The 21530-nt window shown below is 40.4% G+C and overlaps 1 protein-coding gene across 2 annotated transcripts in view; it reads right to left on the bottom strand.

The window, feature by feature from the left end:
- LOC147708099 (uncharacterized) overlaps positions 1–21530 on the bottom strand; it is a 958668-nt gene that overhangs the window by 408129 nt on the left and 529009 nt on the right. For both annotated transcript variants that reach the window (XM_086926871.1, XM_086926872.1), the window contains exon 8: positions 20481–20584. In XM_086926871.1, the coding sequence (XP_086782997.1) occupies positions 20481–20584 (104 nt within the window). The remainder of the gene's footprint in view (positions 1–20480; positions 20585–21530) is intronic.

Genomic DNA, 21530 nt, shown 5'->3' with positions numbered 1-21530 from the left:
ACTCTTGCCACTCCAGTAAGTGCAACAGTAGGGAAAGCATTGGATAGCGTAAGGGTAAAAATTACTATTCCAACTCCAGAGGGTGCAAGAGTAAGAAAGCGTTGGATAGCGTGAGGGTAAAAATTACTATTCCAACTCCAGTGGGTGCAACAGTTGGGAAAGCGTTGGATAGCGTAAGGATAAAATTACTATTCCAACTCCAAAGGGTGCAACAGTAGAGAAAGCGTTGGATAGCGTAGGGATAAAAATTACTATTCCAACTCCAGAGGGTGTAACAGTAGGGAAAGCGTTGGATAGCGTAGGGGTAAAAATTACTATTCCAACTCCAGAGGGTGCAACAGTTGAGAAAGCGTTGGATAGCGTAAGGGTAAAAATTACTATTCCAACTCCAGAGGGTGCCACAGGAGGGAAAGAGTTGGATAGCGGGTGGGTAAAAATTAGTATTCCCACTCCAGAGGGTGCAACAGTAGGGAAAGCGTTGGATAGTGTAAGGGTAAACATTACTATTCCAACTCCAGAGGGTGCAACAGTAGGGAAATCGTTGGATAGCGTAGGGGGAAAAATTACTATTCCCACTCCTGAGAGTGCAACAGTAGGGAAAACGTTGCATAGCGGGTGGGTAAAAATTACTCTGCCACTCCAGTAAGTGCAACAGTAGGGAAAGCATTGGATAGCGTAAGGGTAAAAATTACTATTCCAACTCCAGAGGGTGCAACAGTTGGGAAAGCGTTGGATAGCGTAAGGGTAAAAATTACTATTCCAACTACAAAGGGTGCAACAGTAGGGAAAGCGTTGGATAGCGTATGGATAAAAATTACTAATCCAACTCCAGAGGGTGTAACAGTAGGGAAAGCGTTGGATAGCGTAGGGGTAAAAATTACTATTCCAACTCCAGAGGGTGCAACAGTAGAGAAAGCGTTGGATAGCGTAAGGGTAAAAATGACTATTCCAACTCCAGAGGGTGCCACAGGAGGGAAAGCATTGGATAGCGTAGGGGGAAAAATTACTATTCCCACTCCAGAGAGTGCAACAGTAGGGTAAAAATTATTATTCCAACTCCAAAGGGTGCAACAGTAGGGAAAGCGTTGGATAGCGTAGGGATAAAAATTACTATTCCAACTCCAAAGGGATTAACAGTACAGAAAACGTTGGATAGCGTAGGGGTAAAAATTACTAATCCAACTCCAGAGGGTGCAACAGAAGGGAAAGCGTTGGATAGCGTAGGTGAAAAAATTACTATTCCAACTCCAAAGGGTGCAACAGTAGGGAAAGCGTTTGATAGCGTAGAATTTAAATTTAACATAAATATAAATAATTTTTATATTTAAAATAATGCATAATTACATTTTTAAATAAATCTACATCATTTACAAACAATTAATAATTATTAAAAGCAATTACATTTGAATAATTAATTAACAATAAATTATAAACAAATACCAATAAATATTAATTATTAAATATTACTCACCAAATAATAAATATTAAAGAATTAAATAAATTTCATTACATAAAAATATGATTTAAAATTAATTCACAATTGAAAATTATTAAACAATATACCAAATAATACTTTTTTAAATACAATATTGAATACAAATTAATTACAAATATTTTCCAATTAATAAGAAATAATTACCAATTAAAAATATTAATTCCAATTAACACAATTATTTACCTAATAAAAAATTAATTACCAATGTAAAAAATGATTTCCCAATTACAAACATGAATTACCAATTTACAAAATGTGTTTATTAAAAACATTAATTACCAATTAAAAAAATAAATTATCAATTAATATAAATAATTCTCAATTAATAATTAATTTAAAATAAATGATTTATCCATAACAAAAAATTTTAAATCAATAATTAATTACAATTAAATTACTTACCACCCAATCCCCCTATAAACCCACAACTCACTACAGAAATAGAAACAAAATTAATAAAAAATAATGTATAATTCCTATAAATTAATAATTAATTTAGTATATATAAATTACTTCCCACCCTATTTCCCTATAAACACACAACCCGCTACAGTACTAAAACATAAAATGTACTTAAAAATAACATTAAATACCAATTAAATAACTAATTTATCAATTAGTATAATAAATTGCCAATTAATAATTAATTAATCAATTAAAATAATTAATTGCCAATTAATAATTAATTAAAAAAATACTTATCCATAAAAATAAAAAAAATCATTGATTAATTACAATTAAATTACTTCCCACCCAATTCCCCTATAATTCCACAACCCACTACAGAAATAAAAACATTCATTAATTAAAATTAATTTATAATTCCTAAAAAATTATTAATTAATGTTGTATATTTAAATTACTTCCCACCCTATTCCCCTATAAACCCACAACCCGCTCTGGTACTAAAACATAAAATTTACTTAAAAATAACATTATTAATATATAAAAAGATTACACTTATAATTTAAAAAAATTAAAATACTTAACAAAAACATATTACACATACATAATTAAAAACATAAAAATAATACAAATATCGATATTAGTAACATCGAAATTAGTTACATCGATATATATGCTATCGATATTACTAACTTCGATATTACTTGCATCGATATAAATACATTCGATATTACTTACCTTAGGGTCGATATTCTGTCCGACGACATTCTTGACATCGAAATTCTGTACCTTCGATATTTGCAACACAATATTTGTGTAGGTCGACAATTAGGACTCGAGATTTTGACTGTGTACCCAATTGGCCACCAGTTGATGCTTCGTTTTAGATTTTAAAATCACCCAATAAGCCTTAACCCTTCCTTGCACTTGGGTCATCACACATGGTCTACCCCACTGCTCACTTCCACACATTTTGTATATGGATTCGTTGTTAACTACAAAGTGTCTTCCTCTCCGTCCGTAGCCAGCGCAGCACCCCTTCCTGGCCCATAGCTCCCTTTTGTGCAGCAAGTGATACTTACCACCAAATCAGAGGCCTCAGTAGATCTGTGTCCTCCTAAAGTGTTACATGAGATTACAGGATGTGTTGCCACACCCTCGATTGCATTGCTAAACAGTATTATTAGGACCAGAAGTTTTCCTAAGGAATAGAAAGAAGCATCTATCTTTCCGTTATTAAAAAAAAACGTGTTTAAATCCAAATGAAAAAAATAACTCTTGCTCAATCTCGCAGCTCCACATCACAGCTGAAATATTAGAGAGACATCTAAATATTCATGGATCATAATAAGACTTTGGATGAAGCCTAGTTCAGGTTTAGAAAAGCCGAAAGCAGAGAACCGGACTTAGTGGTAGCCACAGAGGAGATTTGAGATATACAGGTAAATTCATCATCGGCATGTTTTAGGAGTCTGTAATAGCGATTATGAAGGAATCGCTATTACAAACTCGCAAAACGGGATTCATGTAGGAATCGCAATATTTATTGCGATTCCTACAGCTTCCTTATTTGCGATTAGCTAATTGCTAATCGCAAATAAGGATTAACTCCCCATTCATTCCTATGGGTCTAAAGGCCCATAGGAATGAATGGGAAGACATATCAATGTGTGAATCGCTATTAGCGATTTGCATTTTGATTTTGCGATTTCAAGGGTGCAGGGGTGTCCAAAGGACACCCTGTTGCACCCCTGAAATGATATGGGATGCTGGTATTACGCACACACATGTCCCAAGGACATGTGTGTTTGTAACATACAACTTCGAAAAATGCACTTAAGTGCATTTTTCTAAGTTTTTGCTATTTACCACGAGGTTTGACTTCGCGGTAAATAGCGGCCCTGGATTGCGAAATCGCAATTTTAAAACGGTTCACGCATTGCATATAAGGAATCACAAATTGCGATTCCTTATATGCTATCGCAATTTGAGAATTTGCAATTATTTGCGAATTCTTATATTGCGAGAGCATGAACCATTGATGAATCCCAAATGCAATTTTTGCGGGCGCAAACGGCCGATTTTTGCGATTCGCACCGTTTGCGCTTGCAAAAATGCTTGATGAATCTACCTGATATAATGGATAAAGGTGGGAATGCTGCTGTGGTAATTTACATCTATCTTCAACTTTTGGCCCTGTTAGTCTTTCAGTTTTAAAACAGCGATTGGCAGAGGTAGGTATTGGGGGGGCATCTTTGAGCTGCTCTGCTCCTTCCTTGATGATAGGGAGCAATTTTAAATCATTCATCTTGCCATGAGTTGTCCCACAGGGATCATTGCTAAGTCCCACACTTTTCAACTTGTATGTTGCTCCATTAGCTAAATTGGTAACAACTTTTCGTTTTTCCACCATATCTTATGCAGATGATACCCAAATGGTGGTATCCATTACCAATGACATAGAGGAAGTGGCCAAGCGATTTACCAACTGTATGAGAGCCATGCTGAACAGGATGAGCACACACCATCCTACGTTAAACTCCAACAAGACGGAGGTGTTCATGTTTGGTAATAATATTTCTTTTTGAGGCAACACATGGTGGCCTCAAGATTTGGGTGATCTGCCAACTCCTGTCCAAAAGGTGAGACAGTTTGTAATTATATTTGACCCTAAATTTACCTTTTTGGATCAGATTAACCAGCTCACGTCATCATGCTCTATGTACTAAGAATGTAAAGAAGATTCTACCCTCAATCTCAGGAAGACAGTTATTATCTCTCTTGTCTTTTCGAGACTGGATTACTGTAGCGTCCTTTATTTGAGCATACAGCAAAGGCTGCTAAAAAAAGCTGCAGTGGATTCAAAATGCGGCAGCTCGCCTGCTTTGTAACATCAAGAAACGTGATTTGGGTTCGGCAGCACTGGTAGACCTGCATTGGCTGCCCATTAAGAAATGGGTAGTCTTTAAAGTGCTTTGTAGAGCCCATAAAGCTCTCTATCTGATTGGCCCGAATATTTAAAAAAAAAGATTTTCTAGTATCTACCCAAGAGTAATCTGCGGTAAAAAAAAAAAAAAAAAGCAGCATAAACAAGGATTTATAGAGCCTCCTGGGGTGGCAAAGGCTTTGTGTATCAGACCTCGAAACTTTTGAATTCTATCTCAAAACAGCTGAGAGGCCAATCTAATATGCTGACTTTTAGGAAATAGCTGAAAACGTGGCTTTTTACTTTCCCTCTTTAATTGTTGAAACATCCAGTGCAGGGTTCCTGCTTTCAGTCGCATAGAACCATGATGCTGTCAGGCATACGTCACGCTTTATGAATTTTTAAATACAAATTCCATTTCAAATGTAGTGGCACCGTGCCCCAGACAAACCAATTAACCACACACTTCTGCTTCATTTCACCCACCTACATATTCTCTCCCATCTATAATTGAATGTGGTGGCAGCCAATGGATGGTCAAGCAAGACAAATGACAAATGACAAAAAAGGGCCAGTGAGCCTCAGACAAGCATGTAATAAATAGGAAGCATATTAGCAAGTGCAATATCACTGCTTTAGTGGCACTTTTTGCAGCAAAAGCGGCGATATATTTATCGCCCTATTAGCAAGCTGTCGCTAACAGAAGTTAGCGATAGCTTTTAGACGATAGCGACCGGTTAGGGGCCCGCTTTGCATATCAGCGATATTTATCGCTAATGACATGCAAAGTGGGCGTATCCAAACTGTTAGCGACTGAAAGCAATTACTAACACAGCTATCGCCTATTAGCAAGGCAGGCAGAGCGATAAAGAAATTGTGCTAAGCATGATTATCGCTATAATCTAACGCCTGCTAAAACCATGACTTACCTGTTTAGCCAATGAGAGGGAGCCAATGGGAGGTGGATTTTCAGGTTAAGTCCCCATTGGATCTCCAGCGATATTCACGCATTTCACCACTATCGCTGGGTATTTTAGCACAAAGGAGAAAAACGTTGCTAATAGCAGGTTTTCTCCGCTAACATATCCAGCGATAGGCAGCGACAAAAAAAAATGCGCTAAGCGCATTTAGCGATAAATATCTCTTTTCTTGCTAATATGCCCCTGGATTTCTTTGTAGAGTAGAATGGATAATGTAGAACTCGTGGATGCAGATCTACATCCCATGGACTTTACAGTCTTGGGTACAACGTACAGCGTTTGAACTGCAGAAAGAGACCAAATTAACAAAACCCTCCACAAACAATCAATTTCAACTTCGTGCTATCGAGGACTGAACGCTCAATTGAGTGCAATCGATCCCCTTTTACTTTATTCAAGTAAGTGCAATGCTGCGAGGCAGGCCTTACTTACAGTTGAACTACAGTCATTCCTCAATTTTAAACCCCACAAGCTGCGCGCTTTCATTCTATCTCCATGGTCCAGCAGACAGCGCGCCTTCATTCCATCTCCATGGTCCTGCTGGTCTTGTGACGATGTCCACACACTGATGTCTACTTCACTGACGTTGTTCATTCAGGGTCAAGTAACGCAAGCGCGACTAGAAGTCATGCACGGCGAACATTTTGGAAACACTAGTTTCCATGGTTACGGTGCAACAGCACTTCAATCTTCACTAGAGCAAGAATTTACGGAGAATCGAGGGTAATTTTCAACAGACGAGGTACTTTATAATTTTCTAACTCACGTTTTAACAAGTATTCAGAGCAGTTCAAATTCAATTCAAGGGTGCTAAGCAGCATACTTTCATTGTTTCTTTTAGCACCACTTTCGATTTAGGATGAAAATAAAACGATAATTAACCTGATTCGTACACTTTAGTACCGTCCAATTCTTCAAGTGAAAGGAAAGACAAACATTTTTCAGGTTTTCAAAAGATTATTTTCATCCTAATGGAAGTATAATTATCTACTTGGACTATACTTTTAATATTCTGGGTTGTCTTTTTCTTTCAAGTATCCTACGTTATTAATGTATCAACGGGAGAAATAGGGCTCGAGTCAACACTCCTGTGCCCCTGAGATTATATCTTAAACAAAAAAGGAGTGTATGAGTGTAACTTAAAAAACCATAGACCCAAAAACAAAATGAAAAAAGTGACAGTGTCAGTGACAGTTTATTCCTGGACCCCAACCTTGCTCAGGTAATCCTTTATTTATTTATTTTTTTATTTTTTTTATTTATTATATATTAAGCATGCCTGGTCCTACTAGTCAGGAGGCGTCCACCCTGAGGCTAGGGATGACTATGTCCAACAGGGAAAGGCAAACAGCCTTTTGTTTAGAAGGACCCTCACTCACCACTAGTTGGTGACATGCTTCATCATCGGGTCCCCGCTGGGGTGACCGAATGTCGCCCCAGCGTGCTACAACGCCTGAGTTACAGCGGAGCGTGTTTGGTGGTGAGTGTACTAGTGATTCAACTCATATGTGTGTGCAAAAAGAGTGAGTGCAAAATTAAAAAATACAGGGTTGAAACCTAAAAAATATTTAATGCAGGCCAACCTGTATTAGGATTAAAAATGTGAATTTCGGACAACTACTGGTACTATATTAGGTGACCTGTGTCCTTAGTTACAACAACTGGTCAACATGTTTCTGCTGTCATAAGAGCAAAATCGCGCAGCATTCGTCAGGACCTCACTAATGGCACTCCGGGGGTATGCACGCTCTAAGGTCCACCCTCCCGTGAGGCACTTATGTGAAAAATACAAAAATAATTTTAAAAAAGAGGAAAATACTCACGGTTATTAACCGTGGCGGCGCACCGTGGAGTACAGTCACCTAAAGATACCTGTGAAGAAAAAAGGACACAAGAAACAAACTGACACTTAAAAACTTAAACAACAAACAGACATGTAATTCAGCTTAGTCACTCGTTTTTGTGACTATACCAAGGCTATCTTATGCCCCCATGTCACAGACCCCATAATATGATAAAGAGGCTCATGATCCCCCCTTTTTTTTGGAGGAAATCCATAATGCCCATGCCAAACTGATTTGTTACACACAGACAGGGACAAACCTTGCGTTCCCTGAGGGTGCAGATATAGTGATAAAATCTGCAAAAACGCTTTCACATCTAATTTTGTAATCTGGACAGCCTGCTAGAAACCAAACAAATACTCATATTGGAAAACTCCAGGTGACCAAAGAAGGTAATTTGTCAAGACTCACGCTAAAGATCAAATGATGGAACCCATAGAGGAGGAATTATGTAAATGTGACTCAATTTGTAAATACAAAGAAGAAGCGCTAAATGGTTTTCATCGCGTGAGGTAAAAGCGATGAAGCCCACGCGGCCAAAGAAATGCGTATGGCAAGTATTGTCACCCAAGTATATTCATTCATGCCAAGTAAGAAGATTAATCACTCATACTGGGCCTCAAAAACGGACTTACGAATTACAAAATACTCGTAGGCTTCCTGGGTCAGGACGGCGTTTGGGCAATGTTCACGCCGCGTTCTGAAGGATGAAAAACAAAGGTAATCACCCTGCAGCATTTCCGTGCAACCGCTGCCTAAGGAATCGATAGCGAGACTCATCTGAAAACCGATCAGCCACTTACTTTCACGCCTGCGACTTCCCGCCCAGCACCTACTTCGAGGGACACTGTCTGCCCGGAAAGTAGTGAAGCAATGGAGCCGGGCTGTTTACATCCTTGTTAGTGGATGTCACGTGACCAGCGTGAAGCGACGCTGGTAACGTCAAGCCCGTTTGCGAGTGTTAGGGATTTAAAGGGACAGTATCTTGCAAACCAACCAGCAGGGTTCGAGCCCCCATGTCCCCACCAATACTGGGAATATCTAGCGCTGTAATAAAGAATAAACAGAATTAGCGCGGTATATCACATTATAAACCCAGGGTGATTACTAAAATACAAAAGTGCATAACCATGTTGAGAGACTAGTTATAGTGAAATCGGCTCTATTGGGTTTGACCTGGATATTTTCTTAAAAGTCAACCCCAAACAATGTTTAGTCAACAGGCTATTTATAACATAATTGTGTGTGGGGTATTGTCTTTGAGGGCAAAAAATTATTTCCAAAAAACTCAGGGAGCCCCCAGATTTCATTGGTCACGGGCAAAGAAAAGGGGGGGGAGGTTTATGGGGGATGGTGGAACTGTTACACCATAATGTCACATAAGGAGTGGATTTGCACAAGAAAACTATCATGGTTAGTGGGGCAAAACATATATCACTAATCATGAAGAATCTGTGTCACAGCAACAAACAGCTAATAAGCTCTTCAGTTTCTTTTCAATACTGACCCCCATGGAATGTCATCATTCAAGCCAGCCTTGTTGGTTGACAAGCGATAAATCCATCGCTGTTCCTTTTCGAACAAGAGGGCTTCTGATCCTGCTGGCACTTGTTCCAGGATGGTCCAGCGCATATCATTGGGAGTATGTTGCTTTTCCAAAAAATGGGTAGTCATTTTTGTTGTAGTTTTTCGGCAACGAATGTTACTGCGATGCTCACCTATTCTTATTTTATACGTCTGGACGTCATGCCAATGTATTGTAAGCCACAAATGCACGAAATTAGGTAAATCACATTGGCTGTGTTACAATTCGTGTGTCCACGTTGTTCCCAAACCTGGCCATTTGAAACGTTCAGTGTTTTGGTGTGGGTAGTCAGGTGACATATACTACACTTCCCACAGGGGAAGTGCCCCTTGACTGCTGGCAATCCCCAGGCATTAAGCACAGTTGACCCTGAATTTGTCGGAGTGAGGTCCCTGGGGCGAGTATGGACCAGAGAGTCTTTTAAGCTGGTAGCTCTCTTGTACGAGAATAAAGGTTTTTCCCACTCATGTCTATTGCTCGTTAGTATCTTCCAATGTTTGGAGATGCTCCTACTAACAGCATTCGATAGTGGGTTATATGCTGGTTGGTTTGCAAGATACTGTCCCTTTAAATCCCTAACACTCGCAAACGGGCTTGACGTTACCAGCGTCGCTTCACGCTGGTCACGTGACATCCACTAACAAGGATGTAAACAGCCCGGCTCCATTGCTTCACTACTTTCCGGGCAGACGGTGTCCCTCGAAGTAGGTGCTGGGCGGGGAGTTGCAGGCGTGAAAGTAAGTGGCTGATCGGTTTTCAGATGAGTCTCGCTATCGATTCCTTAGGCAGCGGTTGCACGGAAATGCTGCAGGGTGATTACCTTTGTTTTTCATCCTTCAGACCGCGGCGTGAATATTGCCCAAACGCCGTCCTGACCCAGGAAGCCTACGAGTATTTTGTAATTCGTAAGTCCGTTTTTGAGGCCCAGTATGAGTGATTAATCTTCTTACTTGGCATGAATGAATATACTTGGGTGACAAAACTTGCCATACGCATTTCTTTGGCCGCGTGGGCTTCATCGCTTTTACCTCACGCGATGAAAACCATTTAGCGCTTCTTCTTTGTATTTACAAATTGAGTCACATTTACATAATTCCTCCTCTATGGGTTCCATCATTTGATCTTTAGCGTGAGTCTTGACAAATTACCTTCTTTGGTCACCTGGAGTTTTCCAATATGAGTATTTGTTTGGTTTCTAGCAGGCTGTCCAGATTACAAAATTAGATGTGAAAGTGTTTTTGCGGGTTTTATCACTATATCAGCACCCTCAGGGAACGCAAGGTTTGTCCCTGTCTGTGTGTAACAAATCAGTTTGGCATGGGCATTATGGATTTCCTCCAAAAAAAAGGGGGCATCATGAGCCTCTTTATCATATTATGGGGTCTGTGACATGGGAGCATAAGATAGCCTTGGTATAGTCACAAAAACGAGTGACTAAGCTGAATTAAATGTCTGTTTGTTGTTTAAGTTTTTAAGTGTCAGTTTGTTTCTTGTGTCCTTTTTTCTTCACAGGTATCTTTAGGCGACTGTACTCCACGGTGCGCCGCCACTGTTAATAACAGTGAGTATTTTCCTCTTTTTAAAAATTATTTTTGTATTTTTCACATAAGTGCCTCACGGGAGGGTGGACCTTAGAGCGTGCATACCCCCGGAGTGCCATTAGTGTGGTCCTGACGAATGCTGCGCGATTTTGCTCTTATGACAGCAGAAACATGTTGACCAGTTGTTGTAACTAAGGACACAGGTCACCTAATATAGTACCAGTAGTTGTCCGAAATTCACGTTTTTTAATCCTAATACAGGTTGGCCTGCATTAAATATTTTTTAGGTTTCAACCCTGTATTTTTTAATTTTGCACTCACTCTTTTTGCACACACATATGAGTTGAATCACTAGTACACTCACCACCAAACCCGCTCCGCTGTAACTCAGGCGTCGTAGCACGCTGGGGCGACATTCGGTCACCCCAGCGGGGACCCGATGATGAAGCATGTCACCAACTAGTGGTGAGTGAGGGTCCTTCTAAACAAAAGGCTGTTTGCCTTTCCCTGTTGGACATAGTCATCCCTAGCCTCAAGGTGGACGCCTCCTGACTAGTAGGACCAGGCATGCTTAATATATAAAAAATAAAAAAAATAAAAAAATAAAGGATTACCTGAGCAAGGTTGGGGTCCAGGAATAAACTGTCACTGACACTGTCACTTTTTTCATTTTGTTTTTGGGTCTATGGTTTTTTAAGTTACACAAGTATCCTACGTTGACATGTCTATGAGCACTAGCACACGCACACGTACAACATCAGGTGACTTTATTGGTTCTGCTATGCACATCAATACTCCAAGAGAATATTTTGCTGTTCCAGGAGAACCACTAGTTGCGTGGAGCGACTGGAAAGAATACTTTCTTAATTACATTGCAAACATGGAAAATTCAAATGGAACTTTTTCTCCAGAAAAAAAGAGTGCTTATGTACTGTTTGGGCCCTGAGGGGTTACGTGTGTACAATGAGTTACAGAATCATGAGAGGGTTGGGGGAGATATTGATGTATTTAGCTGCAATTTTATATCTTAATGATCATTTTTCTCCCACCGTATGCATAGCTGTAACAAGACATCGTTTTTTTCAAAGGAAGCAAGAAAAACACGAGAATATTGAAGAATATGTGTCAGCTTCAAGGAAACTTGCTAGCAAGTGCAGATTTGCTCAGCTACATGATGAATTTGTCAGGGATCAAATCGTCATGTACACTAAAAATAAGAACATGCAGGATAAGTTATGGGTGGAAGGATAAGATAATCTTAAGGACATTATCGCTATGGTTAAAAAAGCTGAATTATCAGAATGTTGTACAAAAGCTACTCTGTCTCAAGACAAAAAGGATTTTGAACTTGTTGGTAAGTTCTTGGAGGGTAAAATGAGTCACAAAGGTAACAGAGATGCTAAAGTAGATGGGAAAAAAAATATGAACTTAAAAAAGTTGATAATCTAGTATTCTACAGATGTGGTAGTCGCTTCCATTCAGCTAACTTTGACAGGTGTGCTGCAAGGTCCGCCAAATGTCTTGAATGCAGCATTGTCTACTTCAAGTGATGAGGAAGTCCAAACACACTTTAACATGAAGAAGAATGTTTTTCTAAACATTTCTGATATATCTTCTTCTAAACCCATTTGTCAAGTTTCTTTAGGTGGTGTTCTTGTTCAATTGGCTGCTGATTCAGGTTCTCCGTATACAATCATTTCCAAACCGGTATGGGAGGAGTTTTTCATTTCCCGCATTGGTATTGGGTTGGAACTTAGTGATATTGCTCCTGTAAGCTACACAGAAGAAAGGATCGATATTCTAGGCTTCAGAGTGCTGGTCTTTCGATTCAAAGGTAGGCGCTCTACTGGGCAGTTATATATTGAAAAAGAAGGACCATCTGTCCTAGAATTGAAAGACCAGAAAAATCTGAATATTATTCTTGATCCCAATAGTAAGGAGCAAGTCCTCATTTCTTGTGACAGTGAAGGCACAAAAAACTGGGCGTTAGAAGAGTTTCCCACTGTTTCCTCGGGTCAAATGGGTGAACTTAAAGGATTTACCCATCATATTAGTTTGAAGAAAGGTGCTGTTCCAAAAGTACATAAAGCACGCAACATACCTTTCATTGTCAGATCTGAAATTAAGTCTGATTTAGACAAATTAAGAGAATTGATTTGAGATACTTAAATAACAATATTTTAGTAGATCAATTCCCGCTTCCTAAAATTGATGAAATTTTGTCTTTTACACATAATGCTAAATGATTTTCAACTTTGTATCTATCTGCCAAATACCATCAAGTTGTTCTTAATCCTGAGAGTAGACATTTGACCACATTTTGCACTGCCTTTGGTTGTTTCAGATTCAAATGCATGCCTTTCGGTCGGCGTCTGCGGCTGCAGTATTCCAAAGGTTGATGTGAAATCTGTTTGGTCACATTCCTGAAGTCGTCTTCTTTCAAGACTACATCTTAATCATGGGGAAGAGTAAATCTCACCATGATGCGACTCTCAGCGAAGTTCTTAAGATACTAGAAGTCAATGGCTTGGCTGCTGAAGGCAGCAAATGCAAATTTGCAGAGAAAAAGGCTACATACTTGGCGCATGACATTTTTGATACGGGAATTAAACCCAAAGCCAAACTAGTTGACGTTATTGTCAATTCTCCTGCACCTAAGTCAAAGGATGAACTCAGGTCCTTCCTGGGCTAAGCTGAGTTCTATTTGAAGTTTGTCAACCAATTTCGCGAAAAAACATATGAAATGTGTCAATTAATGAAAAACAAGACTCTATTTATTTGGAGTGAGGCTTGCCAGAGAGCATTTCAAGATATACAAACTACCATTATCAATGCTCCAACTTTACAAGGTTTTAACCCATCAGGGGATAATTTTGGCACCACGGATGCAAGTGGTACTGGGCTTGGTGGTGTTCTCTCACAATTGATGGAGCAAGGCATAGAGGTAGTGATAGCTTTCGCTTCACGTTCACTCTATCCTTGTGAGGAGAAGTACTCGGTCATTGAACGGGAGACATTAGCTTGTGTATGGGCGATGAAGCACTTTAGGAAATTTATTTGGGGCAAAAAGTTCATTCTCCGAGCCGATCACAAACCCTTAACTAAGTTGCTAACCACGGAAAATTTGTGTAGAGCATCAGCGAGAATAGCTAAGTTGTCCATGATGCTCCAAGATTTTGTTTATGAGGTACAAGTATGCCCCTGGTGTCAAAAACATAATTGCTGACTTTATTAGCAGATTGTCTTTACCACTTAAAGAGATTGATCAGAGTATGTGGAGTGACTATTGTTTGGCTGCAATTTTTTCTGATTCTTGAGGTTTACGTATGGATGAGTGGGAACAAGAAGTGGCAAAGGAACAAATACTAAAGGTCGTGAAAGACAGAATTTCAAATGGATGGACCAATGAATGTAAAACTGAGCCACAAATTAGAGCATTCTGGGGGGTAAGAAACAAAGTAAGTCTTGATGAGGAGTTTGTTTGTCAAGGTGAAAAAATCATTCCTCCCAAAGACATGCTAATTAAAATGATCAATATCGGGCATGAAGGTCATCCGGGCATTTCAAGAACACAGAGAAATAGTAAAGCCTTCTATTGGTGGCCCAGAGTGGATTTAGAGATTGAAATGCTTGTACTTAAGTGTGTGAGTTGCAAATGTGCTGACAAAAGTCAGAAGACCCTCGATCATCCTATGTCTTCTTTAGGGGGTCCCAAACTACATTGGGAAGAGTTGGCTTTGGACATTATGGGACCAATTGTGTGGCAGGATGGTCTGAGTAAGTATGCCTTAGTTTTGGTCAACTTATTTTCCAGGTGGATTGAAGTGAAGGTTGTAGAACATATTGATACAGCAAACAAATGATGGATGGAATGCTGATAATGCAAACATTCTCCCCCAGTCAATAGATCTGGGTTAAATCCATTGTTCTTTTACCCACTACGCCGCCCCAGTTTGGACCCAGCCATAAGCAAATCAGTCTTGACCCAGTGCCCCATGAGAACAGTCCAGATCGAACTGTCAGGCCATGTCCTCCCTGGATCAGAAACAAGCATCCTGGGACCGGTTTCAGGGTATGTCACCCTTCTTCAACAAGGCTAGCTTGAATCCAGTGGCACAGTGAGCAAGGGACCCGCATCTCGGCATACCCATCCCACTTAGGGCGAAAAGTGGCACAGCAAACAAATGATGGAAGGTCCTCCCTGGACCAGAAACAAGCATCCTGGGACCGGTTTCAGGGATTTGCATATGGCTGGGTCCAAACTGGAATGGCATGGTGAGCAAAAAAAAAACGATGTAGTTAGGCCCAGATCTCGGTACTGGGGTGAATGTATGACATTGTTTTGCATTCTGTCCATCAATTGTTCTTTTTGCATTTGTCACCCCGAGTGGGACGGGTATGCCCAGACGTGGGGCCCATGCTCTCCATGCCACTGGAGTCAAGCTATCCTGGCTGATGAGGGCTGAAAGCCCAAAACCGGTCCTAGGATGCTTATTTCCAGTCCAGGGTGGACCTGGCCTGCAGTACGAACTGGACTGTTCCCATTGGGGCGCAGGGTAAAGACTGATTTGCATATGGCTGGGTCTAAACTGAAATGGCATGGTGAGCAAAAAAAACTATGGATTTAGGCCCAGATCTCTGTACTGGGGTGAATGTATGACATTGTTCTGCATTCTGTCCTTCAATTGTTCTTTTTGCATTAGTCACCCTGAGTGGCACGGGTATGACCAGACGTGTGTCGGGTGCTCTCCATGCCACTGGATTGAAGCTACCCTGGCTGATGAGGGCTGAAAGCCCAAAACCAGTCCTAGGATGCTTGTTTCCAGTCCAGGGAGGACCTGGCCTGGCATTTCGGGCGGAATGTTCCCATTGGGGAGCAGGGTCAAGACTGATTTGCATATGGCTGGGTCCAAACTAGAATGGCATGGTGAGCAAAAAAAACGATGGATTTAGGCCCAGACCTCTGTACTGGGGTGAATGTATGACATTGTTTTGCATTCTGTCCATCAATTGTTCTTTTTACATTTGTAGAACATATTGACCATGCTGCTGTTATTCAATTTCTTGATGAATGCTTTATTAGAGAAGTGTTACCTTCTATTCTCACCGACAACGGTGTGCAGTTCAAGTCTGATGTCATGAAAAGATTCATGGAAGCCACTGGTATTGAACAGAGATTTGCAGCCCTCTATCATCCCAGGGGTAATTCTGTGGTTGAAAGAGTCAACAGAGTTATAAAAGATGCTTTACAATTAGCCTGTAAGGAAAAAAAGAATTGGAATGCTGAAGTAGACAAACTTATATGGTCGTACAGGATCACAATTCATGACATGTGTGGTGAGAGTCCATTTGGACTTATAAGAGGGAGATTTCCTTATTGCTAAATTAATCCAAGTTGGATAGGTAGGAGTAGGAAATATGTGTGGGACAGCACAAAAGTCAGAGAATGCATATCCAATTCACAAAGAAAAAACAAAATGTATTTTGACACTAAACAAGGTACTATGAATGTTAAGTTGGAGGCTGGTCAAGTGGTCAGAATTATAAGTGCAAAGAGGATTGGTAAATTGCAGCCTCTTTTTTCTGAACCCAGAACTATCACCAAGGTCATGAAAAACACTGTCATGTTGGATGATGGCAATGTCCATCACATGAGCCGTGTTGCAGTTGCACGACAACAACATTTGTTATGTGACAAAGTCTCCAAGGAAAGGGAAAAGGGTGAGGATTACTGGTGGTTAAATTCTGTTACTGGTTCTGATTTTTTTACTGGACAGGGTAAGACAGCCAGTGATTCAGACACAGTCACTGGTTCCAATTTGTTAAATACGCACAGTGATTATAAGTGAATCTGAACCAGTTGGTGGGAAAGATGGCATACATGTGTCCAGTAGATCTGGGAGACTCATTGTTATGCCAAAATCTTTACATGATTTTGTTTGTGAGTAAATTGTTCCCCTCAGGTTGAGAAGGCCTGCCTATAAAAGTTTTACTGTTGTTCAACTTTGTTTATTTTGTTTTTTTGTTTTATTTTATTAGTAAAGGGGATGTGTAGTAACTAGGTTTCTTTGTAGAGTAGACTGTATAATGTAGAACTTTAGTATGTCATAGGGAACATGAATATATGATGGGACTTAGAATGTATGTGGTAGAGAGAGCCTGTATCCTGCTTGGTGCTACAAGCACCCTTACTGCGGTACTGCGCAATTTAAGAATAAAGAATACAAATAATCCTCAATCATATGTGTGCATTTACTACAAAGCATATTTGACGACCGCATGACTGGTATTTTTAGAAAGCCTTGTAGTTAGGAGCATTGGTTGACATGAGATAAGCAAGCTCTGATGAATATAGACACCAAAAAGGTACGCACCCTTATACAAAGGAAATAGTTAATGTCCAGCCCAGTTATCATATAGTGTCAGTGGCACAATTTTCGTCTGCACGACTGGGTGAGCCCAATGACAATGAGACCTATTGGTGGTTTGTCTAGAAGACAGGACAAACGTGCATTCTGCACCCGCAGTCACTCTGCCAGTAGCAGCCACTCATTTTGCTAAGTGGTGGGGCATGGGAAGGGGGGAACACACAAAAAAAACCTGAAGTAAAATAGAGAAAAAGACTTACCTGCTCCGACAGCATTTCTCCATATTCTCGTGTCCCGTGAAGGAACTGCTGGACACTGTGCAGGCTCCCAGCTCCCAATCCCAGCGCGGCTCACATGTTGGGAATACTATTAGTTTAGTACTAATAGATTGGTCTGAGCGCCTCGGTTCAGCGCTCAGTTATAGACTGGGAGCTGTGTTGGTGGTAAAACACCGTCACTACACATTTTTTTACTCCGCATACCATTACTCCTCATACCATGATAACGCAGGTACCATTACTCCGCAAAATTTTACAACGCATGCCATTATATATTATATGCTTTGACCACGCATGCTTTTACAACGAAATTCGTTGTAAAAGCATGATTGGTAAAAGCATATGTTTTTTATATTTAAGTGTATGGTAAGTATATTGTTTTAGTTTGGGGATGTTGGAGTATATGTTTTTGGGGTTCAGGGGTATTTTAACACCTTGGCTGCTAGAGGCATTTTCCTCCTGTGCTGATTAATTGAATTCCTCATTGTTCATGACGAGCTCAGCTCGTCATAAGCACAGCTCAACCGTGCCTCATGACGAGCTGAGCTCGTCATGAGTAGGGAAGGTGTTAAGGGTGGGTTCGGGTTATGAGGTGCAGGGGTATTTAAGAGTTAAGGGATAGGTATGGGTATTGGGGTATAGGGGTATTTTTAGGGTTCAGGGGTATGTTTGGGTTTTGGGGTACAGGGGTATTTTTTGGGTTCAGGGGTATGTTTGGGTTTTGGGGTACAGGGGTATTTTTAGGGTTCAGGGGTAGGTTTGGGTTTTGGGGTACAGGGGTATTTTTAGGGTTCAGGGGTAGGTTTGGGTTTTGGGGTACAGGGGTATTTTTAGGGTTAAGGGGTATGTTTGGGTTTTGGGGTACAGGGGTATTTTTATGGTTATGGGGTAGGTTTGGGTTTTGGGGTACATGGGTATTTTTAGGGTTCAGGGGTAGGTTTGGGTTTTGGGGTACAAGGGTATTTTTAGGGTTTAGGGGTAGGTTTGGGTTTTGGGGTACAGGGGTATTTTTAGGGTTCAGGGGTAGGTTTGGGTTTTGGGGTACAGGGGTATTTTTAGGGTTCAGGGGTAGGTTTGGGTTTTGGGGGTACAGGGTATATTTATATGGTTAAGATGGGTTAGTGTTTAAGGGTGTTGGGGTATTTTAAGGAGTAAGGGTGGGTTTGGATTTTGGGGTGCTGGGGTATTTTAAGGGAGTAGGGTGGTATTAGTTTTTAGGGTGTTAAGTGTATTTTTTAAAATTGTATATATATATTTATTTTTTAATATTATTTTAAAACAAATATAAATGTAAAATATTCATTTACTTATATACATATGCTTTATTTGGTTTATTTTAATTTATTTTAATTTATATGTATATAGATATATATATGTATACACTATATATATATATATATATATATATATATATATATATAAATATATATTTATGTGTGTGTGTGTGTGTGTATATATATATATATATATATATATATATATATATATATATATAGTGTATGTACATTTTCTAACTTTTCCCCACATATAAGTTCACGACACATGCCTTTGCGTTGTAAAGGCATGCGTTGTAAAGTTATATGCGGCGTTAAATTTTGCGGAGTGATTGTATTGCAGAGTAATGGCTCTGCATTGTAAATAATGCGGAGTCATGGTATGCGGGATTTTGGAATGCGGAATGGGATCATATATTCGTGTTGGTTTCTCCACACAGCTGTAAAGCACAGCTCGGTGGAGAAAGGACAAGTGCACATGACGGTTTGGCAGGCCCCAGAGGGCCAGCCAAACCATCATGCACACTTGCAGTGCTCACCTCTCCCCCCTCCTTCCTGGTGCTGCAGCATCAGTATCAGAGGCCACGCCCCACCCTCGACTCACAGCTTGCAGGGCTAAAAATAATATGATAATAAAAATATTTTATTATCAATTTATTTTTGTCTTTTGCCTCTGCTGGCTTTCAGCAGAGGGGGGGGGGGGGGGGGGGGGTAATGCTCCTATGCTCCTCCACCATAACGGACGAGCCGGCCCTGCTCTCTGCTAATGTTTGGTTTATGTTCTGGCAGTAGGAAAACAATGGTCCTATTCCTTCCCTTTGAGAACAAAGGCAGCTCAATGAAAACGGTTAAAAAACAAACAATGGCAAAGCCAAAAGTTCTGGCTTGTAACTACAGATGCAAGCAAGACTTACTGGCTTGGACAGTGCCCAATGACTGAGGGACATAAGGCAGCTGCAGTATGGAGGGCAATCACTGAGTACCTACCACCCACACACTCATCCTCTGCGCTGCTGAAATCACAGCCCACATGAGTAGAGAGGACCAGACACAGAGGGTGAAGAGAAGTCCCAGAAATGGGAGAAGGTGCAACAGGAATGGGCAAAGAAAGAGGACAGTGGGCCTGATTACAAATCAACGGAGACCAGGGTGGTCGTACAGCGGACAGACAATGGAAAAGTAAAGGTGACAGAGAGAGAAGGCAAGGAGATAGACCACATGCGACAAGGGTTCATAGGAGCAGAACAAGGGAAATAGGAAGAGAACTGGAGGACAGTGAGACTAAAACTGACAGAGAGAAGGGACAATCAAGAGCAGAGCAGACAGACAGAGGAGGGCATGGGATTGCACTAGTATTGCACATGAGCCCTGACAAATTAATTAAAAAAAAGGCCTGCTACAGTCAAATAAAATGTAAAAATATTTGCTATATGTGAAGAATGCTTGTGTGAAGAAAGGATGGAATGAGACAAAAATGATGACACTTGAGTTGTTTTCAGATGTAAAATAGTCCCAATAGGAGGTTGAATGGTACACTCACAATTCAACATGACAATAAAAGAAAAAATCTTCAGACAGGAGTGAAGATGTGATTGACAATCTCTTTAATCAATGGCTGATGAGAGCTGACAAAAAGAAGTTAATTGTTGAAGAAGGCTGACCCAGAGCTTACTGTCTATGTTAGATATCGTGGGTCAAGCAGTCAGCTGCAATGTCACGTCAGACATATAAAGAATGTACCCTGGAAAGATTGAGACTATTAAACAGCGAGACGATTTACTCACAGTATCCAGCTGTCCCTGTGCTTGCTTGGGCGATGGGTCATAGGATTGTTGTTGTTTGCTGTATCTTGGGTACCGAAACAATGTTAAAGACTTAGACACTGTCACTGTAGAGACAAAATGACATATTACAACATTGACTACTTTCCTATGTGACTGCGGGTGGAGATTTTAATAAAACTGTATTAGAAAAACGGCACTAATGTTAAGTAATAATCGAAACCCACGTATACTTTTCATGTGCCAACATTTTAAAGTGTACAAAGGCTCCGCTGTCTACGAGTATGTGCTATGAGATGCTGGCCTCTGCCTACTGAAATAATAAAGGCCATTCCCTGCTTGCTGAGAAAGACAGATGCGTTTTAGCCCCTTATCTGACCTCTATATGTCAAATAAACCTTTCTAACCGTGAACTGGTGTATATACTACATTACCTGTTTCCAAGAAATCAGGAGGCAGTCAGCCCTCCAATTAAAAAAAAAATAATCGGCAACACTATTCACAAATTTTTTTTGAGATACGTGGTCGCTGTATTCTCTATCTGAATTTGTCCAGCGTTAAGCATTATATAGAAATTCCATTAGCTTTTGTGACATCACAGTAGCCAACCACACGTCTGGCCTAGAAAAGTTGTGTGTGTTCCAGCTGGAAAGTATTGCTGTGTTATGCAATGTCTGGAGAAATAACTTTAGAGGCTTAGATAAAAGATGCTGTTTGTGATACAGGGGTGAAACTGGCCATCCAGGCAGCCAAGTGCAAGATGCATTCAGTCCTTTGGGCTACCCAGGGCACCAAAGGGACAGTTGAAAGTTTCGACTTCTGGAGGAAAAGGCCCAGACAGTACTACACTAGAAGGTTCCCACTACCCAGACCTGGGAGAGGGCCAATTGGGCTCTCACTGGGTATCACTGGAACTGTGTAGCCAATTATGGGGCCATAGTAGCCCGACTAACTGTCCTGACATCTAAGATGGGGCCCAGAAAAATGTTCTGGGTTCAAGAGTGATAAGACATTTGAAATTCTCAAGAACTCACTGTGTTGTGCATCCATTTC

This window comes from Lissotriton vulgaris, chromosome 6 (assembly GCF_964263255.1).
Source record: "Lissotriton vulgaris chromosome 6, aLisVul1.2, whole genome shotgun sequence".
NCBI classification, from domain to species: domain Eukaryota; kingdom Metazoa; phylum Chordata; class Amphibia; order Caudata; family Salamandridae; genus Lissotriton; species Lissotriton vulgaris.
This window is presented reverse-complemented; position numbering and strand designations above follow the sequence as displayed.